The following is a 9,546-nucleotide window of genomic DNA, read 5'->3' as shown; positions in this document are numbered from 1 at the left end:
CATATTTAACTTGATTAAGTATGTTTCAATTTGACTTATACATTCACCTACTTCATACTCCGGGCACTTGGGAATCATTCATTCTAAACCATGTAACAAAAGCCTCTTGTGTGTTAATTTATATGCTAGGTGCTGGAATTACAATTGTGAGCACAGAAAACAAAGACCCTAGGCTTATTATAACTCATTGAGTGAGACAGACATTAATCAACTGAACAAAAATTTATGATATTGCAAAGGTGATCATCGCCATGGAAAAGGGATACAGTTTATAATACAAGAGGGTGCAGAAGACAAGGAAGTCAGGAAAATATTTAGGGAATTGAAAGAGGAAGAGAAAATACAAGGGCAAAAGGCAAAGGAAGAACATAAAAGCAAGAGAAAAAGATAAGAAAAGCCTTTCTGGCAGAAAGGAGCACTATATATGAAATCAAGAGAACATGTTTGGTATTAAATTGGATATGGATGAAACATTACATACTTGAAAAACTTATAGAAATCTTTATCAGGTTATGTGGAAAAAATAGTAGTTATCTATATAGGGTTGAAACCATGGGCTATGTTCAAAATGTGTTTGAAATTTTATAACTGTGTAAGTATTTCTTAAAATGAAAATTATGCCAGTAATGGACATTTTGAGGGCAATGAGATTAATTTATGTCACGATGACATCCCTTTGAATTCCAAGGTCTAAATTTGGAAGAGATAAAATATAAGCATGAGTGGTACACTAGAATTTGGTGAGACAGATGTTCACACATACACCCCTCTTCTGCCTGATCATTCCTACTTTTCTCATACTTAGTTCAGTAGATGTCAGAAATTAGACAAATGAGTGTGGAAGGAATTCAACACAAAGAACAGACAAATAATATATTGTAAGATTCAGTTGCAATAAAATAAGTTAGAGCATTTGACTTGTAAGATATCCAACCATGAACTATTAACCTTTTCTTTCAATTGGCTACATATTCCCTTTAAAAAAAAGATTCACCATATGTCCTGAAATCTATAAATGATTTAAATTATATCCTTCTTATGATTTCGACCACTAAAGTTGTCTTTATTTTAAAATTAATCATAGGGAGTCCATCCGCGGCGGGGAGAGGGCGAGAGGGGCCGGCGGGGGCCGGAACAGGGGCGGCGGCCCTCGAACTGTCCCATCCGCCCCGTATTGAGGCGCTGGGAGCGGCGGGGCGATCGGAAAACGATGGTGAAAGCGGGGCCGTGAGGGGGCGGAGCCGGCAGCAGGACCCGCAGTAGCGGCAGCGGCGGCGCCGCCTCCCCGAGCTCAGACCCAGGAAGCGGCCGGGAGGGCAGGAGTAAACCGGTCCCGCCGCCGCCGCTATGGAGCTTAGAGTGGGGAACAGGTACCGGCTGGGCCGGAAGATCGGCAGCGGCTCCTTCGGAGACATCTATCTTGGTACGGACATTGCTGCAGGAGAAGAAGTTGCCATCAAGCTTGAATGTGTCAAAACCAAACACCCTCAGCTCCACATTGAGAGCAAAATCTACAAAATGATGCAAGGAGGAGTGGGCATCCCCACCATCCGGTGGTGCGGGGCTGAGGGCGACTACAACGTCATGGTGATGGAACTGTTGGGACCCAGCCTGGAAGACCTCTTCAACTTTTGCTCTAGGAAGTTCAGTCTCAAAACCGTCCTACTCCTTGCTGACCAGATGATTAGTCGTATTGAATACATACACTCGAAGAATTTCATCCACCGAGATGTGAAGCCGGACAACTTCCTCATGGGGCTGGGTAAGAAGGGCAACCTGGTCTACATCATTGACTTCGGGCTGGCTAAGAAGTACCGGGATGCCCGCACCCACCAGCACATCCCCTACCGCGAGAACAAGAACCTCACTGGGACGGCGCGGTACGCCTCCATCAACACACACCTTGGCATCGAACAATCTCGAAGGGATGACCTGGAGTCTCTGGGCTACGTACTCATGTACTTCAACCTGGGCTCACTGCCCTGGCAGGGCCTGAAGGCTGCTACCAAGAGGCAGAAATATGAGAGGATCAGTGAGAAGAAGATGTCCACTCCCATCGAGGTGTTGTGTAAAGGCTACCCTTCTGAATTTGCCACGTACCTAAATTTCTGCCGTTCCTTGCGTTTTGACGATAAGCCTGACTACTCATACCTGAGACAGCTCTTCAGGAACTTGTTCCATCGCCAGGGTTTCTCCTATGACTACGTGTTCGACTGGAACATGCTCAAATTTGGAGCCAGCCGGGCAGCTGACGATGCTGAGCGGGAACGCCGGGACCGAGAGGAGCGATTGAGACACTCCCGAAATCCAGCCACCCGCGGCCTCCCTTCCACGGCCTCGGGCCGGCTGAGGGGGACACAGGAGGTGGCTCCTCCCACCCCCCTCACCCCTACCTCACACACTGCGAACACCTCTCCTAGGCCCGTGTCCGGCATGGAAAGAGAGCGGAAAGTGAGTATGCGGCTGCACCGCGGTGCCCCGGTCAACATCTCCTCATCCGACCTCACGGGCCGGCAAGATACCTCCCGCATGTCCACCTCACAGATTCCCGGTCGGGTGGCGTCCAGTGGTCTGCAGTCTGTCGTGCACCGATGAGAACTCTCCTTTTTGCTGAGGGCAGACAATGCATGGCTGATCTACTCTGTTACTAGTGACACGCCCCCGGTCTAGAACCGAAATGTTAACACCGGGAGCTCTCCAGGCCACCCACCCAGCGACGCCCATGGGGGAAACAAAACACAAACCCAACCGGACAGACTCCAAGCGCTGCCATCGTCAGGGGCTGCACTGAGCCCCCGTGAACTCGGTTCTAGCGGGGCTGGGAAGAAAGCAGTGAGACGGTTGCAGAGAGAATCAAACTCCCATCCAAGAGTTTCAGTCCCCTCCGTGGTGGCGCACCCATGTCCCTGCCGAGTCTACTGTAACTACCGATCTTCTACTTGGTTAAGACAGTTTTGTATCATTTTGCTAAAAATTATTGGCTTAAATCTGTGTAAAGAAAAAAAAATAAAATAAAATAAAATTAATCATAGATAAAGTCCTATACACAAAGCTATAACTTAGTTATTCTTTACAAACAAAAGGAAATGCTTTTAACACCAAAACTATCTACTTATATATTCTTTTAAATTGTGAATTTTTAATGTTACTGATTCTGTTTAATCTGAAGGTTGAAAGTGTCTATAATTTTGCTAGCAACACAATTGGTGATTCTTTAACTGAGAGTCGTTTTTTAATTTTCTTTTAAGAAATCATTAATTTTCCAGTTCTATTTTTGCTTTCTTTTCTTTCCTTCTTACCAATTCACAGATGTCAAAATAGAAGACACTTTCACTCAGAAAGTCAGGTAACTGATATACCTGAAGATCATGTCAGACAACTCACCTATATAAGTTAAATACTCAAAATACAAACTGAAAATTCAGCAAGTATGGCCAAAACCACCACAATATTGTAAGGTAATTAGCCTCCAATTAAAATAAAGTAATTAATTTTAAAAAAAGAATCATATCTTAATTCTCTTTATGTGAAATTACAACAAACACATAGAATGTGATGGTTAAATCAACAGATCCAAGGTACAGAATACTACTAAGCATTTGTAATACACCAATAAATATTTTTCAATAAATCCTATTTATTTTATCATCCTATATAACTATTTTATTATCCAGCTCTATATCCTTTTCAAGCCTTTGACTGTGTGGATCACAATAAACTGTGGAACATTCTTAAAAAGATGGGAATACCAGATCACCTGACCTGCCTCTTGAGAAACCTCTATGCAGGTCAGGAAGCAACAGTTAGAACCGGACATGGGGCAACAGACTGGTTCCAAACAGGAAAAGGAGTATGTCAAGGCTATATATTGTCACCCTGCTTATTTAACTTATATGCAGAGTACATCATAGAAACGCTGGGCTGGAAGAAGCACAAGCTGGAATCAAGATTGCGGGGACAAATATCAATAACCTCAGATATGCAGATGACACCATCCTTATGGCAGAAAGTGAAGAAGAACTAAAGAGCCTCTTGACGAAAGTGAAAGAGGAGAGTGAAAAAGTTGGTTTAAAACTCAGCATTCAGAAAACTAAGATCATGGCATCCAGTCCCATCACTTCATGGTAGATAGATGGGGAAACAGTGGCAGACTTTATTTTTTGGGGCTCCAAAATCACTGCAGATGGTGACTGTAGCCCTGAAATTAAAAGATGCTTACTCCTTTGGAGAAAAGTTATGACCAACCTAGATAGCATATTAAAAAGCAGAGACATTGCTTTGCCAACAAAGTCCATCTAGTCAAAGCTATGGTTTTTCCAGTAGTCATGTATGGATGTGAGACTGAAAGAAAGCTGAGCGCTGAAGAATTGATGCTTTTGAACTGTGGTGTTGGAGCAGACTCTTGAGAGTCTCTTGGACTGCAAGAAGATCCAACCAGTCAATCCTAAAGGAAATCATTCCTGAATATTCATTGGAAGGACTGATGTTGAAGCTGAAACTCCAATACTTTGGCCACCTGATGTGAACAGCCGACTCATTTGAAAAGACCCTGATGCTGGGAAAGATTGAAGGTGGGAGGAGAAAGGGACGACAGAGGATGAGATGGTCGGATGGCATCACTGACTCAATGGACATGAATTTGAGTAAACTCTGGGAGTTGGCGATGGACAGGGAGGCCTGGCCTGCTGCCATCCATGGGGTCACAAAGAGTTGGACACCACTGAGCAACTGAACTGAACTGATATCTTTTTAACAAATGAACATAGGAGGAATGTGACTTATTGGTACAGTGCTGTAATCAAAAATATCATAATGATAAAATTATAATATCTATAACAGATGTGTAATATCAGAGAATATACAATTTTAGCCTGAGAGTTTTTCTGGCAAGAATGTAAGGTCTAGGAAAGTTGCTCCCACCTCCACAAAGGGGGAAAAAAAAATGTAGATTGTTCTTTGTTAAAGAGAGAGGAGAAACACTATGAGGGATAATGTGGAAATATGTGAAAATGTCTAAACAAAATGTAACTGCTTCACAGAGATTAATCTGCAAATATTTACATTTGCAATAGTTGCCAGTAAATGATTGAAATCTTAATTCTTGGCATATCCAAGGACATACAGAAAGATATTCTGTTTCTCCCTTCATGTTGCAATGACAATGAGCTCTTTCTGTATGGCTGGCTTGCTGTAAACAGTTGTAATCATATCCATAAAATGTAACAGTTTGTTTTATTTTTTAATCCTCAGCTGTTAGAAAAGAGAAAGTAATGGCATAACAGTAGCTAGCAGGTATTGTGTTTAGAAACTACAAACATTGGTCATATACATTTTATGACAAACTACCACCAAGATACAAAAATTTTGTAATGTGGCAACTTCTTAGATATACAGTCTTCTAAATTATCATTAAAATCTGGTTGATTTTTTACATCTATAAAATATATTTTTAAATCTTTTGATATTATTGCATTGTCAATGATCTATAAAGCTAAAACTCTGGTTCATTTAAGGTTTTGCCAATTTTTGACCACTTAAGTGAATTAATTTTGACTGAATTTCTTGTGGTAATATCTGTTTATAATGCTGGCAATAAATGGCTACAATGTGCATATCTATTAATAATATCATGAACATATTTTAAACTACAAAATACATTCTAGGCAGGAGTAAGAGGGTATAATTGGATTGGTTGAGGTCACTTATATAAAAAAACAAGGATAATAAAATCTGCAAGACAGGCTAATTTATAACATTGATGAACATCTATTAAATTCCTAAATTCTTTCTTCTGTGTTTATATGATATATTTGGGCAGCGGGGGTAATATAGGAAATCATTTTTAATGTACAATATACAAACTCTTTAAACTTGGTGATTTTATAATGAAAATATACTAACTTCACTTATAATGAAGTTGGATGAACTTTCAAATATAATCAAACATTTAATTTAAACATTTAATCCTTTAAAATTCTTCTTACATTGATTTTTTTTTTTTAAGGTATCCTCAAAAGTGTTAGCATAAAGGTTTGTTGCAGCAAGTTACTGATCAACCAGTTGGTTAAATACCAGATTGTGATCTCTTTCAGTCATTGTTTCCAGTGACATACCCTTCCACCCATCCCTTTCGTTTAAGAGGATTTAAAAAGCTCAGGAACTTCTCAGAGAACAGGGGGGATCACAGATCCCCAAGTGGGTTCACTATTAATATTTTCTGACACATTATGGAAAGGGATTTACTGGTAGCTTACTTCCTCATTTGTCCTTTAAAACTCCTCTACAAATTGTGCAATTAAAGTCAATTGTATAGCTTCTGAAGAGAAACTTTTGCTCCTAAAATAGGTAGTGATCATATTATTAGAGCAGAAAATTAAATGTGTTGGTGGCTCAGTGGTAAAGAACTTGCCTGAAATGCAGGATACCCAAGTTCAAACAACTGGGTCAAAATTTTGAAAGGGGTACAACAAGGGTGTATATTATCACCCTGTTTATTTAACTTATATACAAAATACATCATGTGAAATATCAGGCTGTATGAATGACAAGCTGGAATCAAGATTGCCAGGTAGAATGTCAACTACCTCAAATATGTGCATGATACCACTCTAATGGCAGAAAATGAAGAGGAACTAAAGAACCTCTTATTGAGGGTGAAAGAGGAGAGTGAAAAAGCTGGCTTAAAACTCAACATTCAAAACACGATCATGGCATCTGGTCCCATCACTTTATGGCAAATAGAAGGGGAAAAAGTGGGAGCAGTGACAGATTTTATTTTGGGGGGCTCCAAAGTCACTGTGGATGGTGACAGCAGTCATGAAGTTAAAAGACGCTTGCTCCTTGGAAGAAAAGCTATGACATGTCTAGACAGTGTATTAAAAAGCAAAGACATCACTTTGCTGTCAAAGATCTGTATAGTCAAAGCTGTGGTTTTTCCAGCAGTCACATACGAATGTGAGAGATAGACCATAAAGAAGGCTGAGCACCAAGAAACTGATACTTTTGAATTCCCTCTACAATCGTTCACCTGTCTTGTGTATACAATGTGTTATGTCATTTCAATCTGGCCAGTGACCTGTCTAGAACTAGAGACATTGATATTTAATCATCCCTAGCCACCTTCCAAGCAGTGGCAATTGTCACCACTCCCTTCATATCAGTAGTTCTGGAGTATGTGATGGTTACTAAGGTGATGGATTTCAATTCTCAGTTCAGGGCTGTGTGATAAGGAATAGAAAACGTCTGTATGAGAAAGATTGCTCACTGTGTGTTTTCTTACCGCCCCGCCCCCCCCCCGCCATTTAAAGCTATTAACAGCTGTTCTTATTAGCCTCATTTTACAGATGTAAAAACTGAGATTGAGAGGTTGGAAAAATCATTAACTATCAAACACCAGCTAGTAATTAAGCTCTCATCTGTCTGATTCCAGGTAAAATTCAAGGATAATGGGAAGACTTTACATTCTCTCAAATAAATAATATTACAAGAGGGAGAAAAAATAGTGTCAGCTTCATATCTCCATGCAATAACTCAATGCCTTCTTAACTTGTTCTCAGTATTTTAGTGAAAAGATTTATTCAGGATTCCCAAGCAATTTTAGCAACTGGTTTAAAAATTTATATCTCAGCACTAAATAATAAAAATCTTAAAAAGCAGTTTTAAACTCACATTGATATAGTAATGGCATCATTGTGTTTACAGGCTGATACGCTTTGAAAATAGGTATGTTTTATGGATAACAATACTTTTTACCAATCACATGGAGCTAATCACTAGATTAGTTAACCTGACTTATGGCTAAACTCATCCTGACTTTTGCTGTGTAAAAAGGAGAAGGGCACAAATCAACAGAAAACTGGAGATGAGTTAGAAACAGCCTTATCTTCAAACTGCCTAATTTTGGTGAGTTGTGCCTTCACCATACTTTTCAGCAATATAGCTTTTTAAAGCAATTATTTTTTCTTTTGGCAAAGAAGAAATAAATGAGTATATGAATAAAGGAAAAATTAGGTACTAGAGAAATGAAGACTTTCCAATATACTTTCCATCTACTAGGTACAACATATTTACTTGTATGGTTAACTGCTCTCCCAAACCTTAAAGCCATAACAAGATTTATTGTTGAATATCAAAGATGAAATGATACTTGAAGTTACACAAAATGTCATATATAGTGTTGATACCGGCTCGACAAGCAGGGTTTCTGAAAGTGTGATAAGGCAGAAGAAGGAGAAACAAGACACAAGAATTCAGTGAAAAGCAAGGATCAGGGGACCAACACCTCTCCAAGGTGAAGGTGCTGAAACTGAATCCAAGCCTGCTTTATTATACTTTCAGCAGTGAAGGAAAACATATACGGGGAATTAAGCTATAACTCATGTGGCCTTAAAGGCCAAAGAACAAAGTGATCGTTAACCTCTGAGTAACCAAATAATCAATAACAAATCAGTAACTAAGACTCATATTCTTATCCATAGATTTTCCACCAGATACGTAAAACATGTGACTCTGAGAGGCCAGTTGAGAAACACTCTGGGGTTGATTTTGCGACCCCAGGATCATGTCCTATTTTCAAGATTATGAACTGTTTCTTCTGGACTTGTCCCAAGAGTCTCATGTCTTATAGCATCCAGTTTACCAATAATTATAAATTTCTTTTGCCGCCCTTGCTGGGGCCTGTTCTTCCTTTATTCTTCCTGTCTCCTACATATAGCAGGTATCAAACTACTGTCATTTAAATAAATGGTAAATCAACATTCTTGTTTCTGAGAATTGACCCACTGATTCAAATTGTCTGACTTCTGTCATTCAGAGTAGGAGTAGCTTCATCATAACATCCAATTGACCAGAGTACCCCCATTGGAGGTTATATATTTTTTTCACTATTTCCAAATTTACTCATTGCCAGTAATAATCTACTTTTGTCTTTACTCTCCTTTTAGTGTAGAACTGCCTTCATGTTTAAACTCTAGCTATTCTTCAAATCCCATCTTAACCCACCCATCTGAGAAATCCAGTGAACATGCTGTTTTGAGCATATCAAGTTATTATAGCATAACCTATTCCATTCATTAAGCAATCTTTCCTCTGTTGACTTACAGTATCCATCATTTTTGCACATAGAATCATTTTTTTAAAAGAAAACAAACCATCTAATTTAAGAAATGGGCAAAAGAACTTGCTAAAGATTTTTTTCCAAAGAAGATATATTAATACAAATGTTCAATGGGTACATGAAAAAATACTCAATATCACTAATCACTAGGAAATGCAAGTCAACACCACAGTAGGATAGCACCTCACAATATAATGACCATTATCAAAAAAAAAAACCCCAAAAAACAGGAAACAGCAAGTGTTGATGAGACTGTGGAAAAAAGAGAACCTTTGTGCACCATTGGTAGAAATGTAAATTGGTGCATCCATTATAGAAAACAGTACGTGGAGGGTTTTTAAAAAATCGAAAAGAAAAATATCATGTGATCTAGTGATCCTACTTGTGTGTATATAACCAAAGTAAATGAAATGACTATATCAAAGAGATAT

General features: G+C 39.2%; 1 protein-coding gene across 1 annotated transcript; it reads left to right on the top strand.

Annotated features, from left to right (window-relative positions):
* Positions 1–1,089: 1,089 nt before the first annotated feature.
* LOC145544634 (casein kinase I) lies at positions 1,090–3,502 on the top strand. The gene has a single exon (XM_081587501.1). It carries the CDS (start codon positions 1,348–1,350, stop codon positions 2,593–2,595), a length of 1,248 nt encoding a protein of 415 aa, XP_081443627.1. The 5' UTR covers positions 1,090–1,347; the 3' UTR covers positions 2,596–3,502.
* Positions 3,503–9,546: the final 6,044 nt, after the last annotated feature.

The sequence above is a fragment of the Giraffa tippelskirchi genome, chromosome 4 (assembly GCF_054371585.1).
Source record: "Giraffa tippelskirchi isolate mGirTip1 chromosome 4, T2T-mGirTip1v1.2.pri, whole genome shotgun sequence".
Lineage (NCBI taxonomy): Eukaryota > Metazoa > Chordata > Mammalia > Artiodactyla > Giraffidae > Giraffa > Giraffa tippelskirchi.
This window is presented reverse-complemented; position numbering and strand designations above follow the sequence as displayed.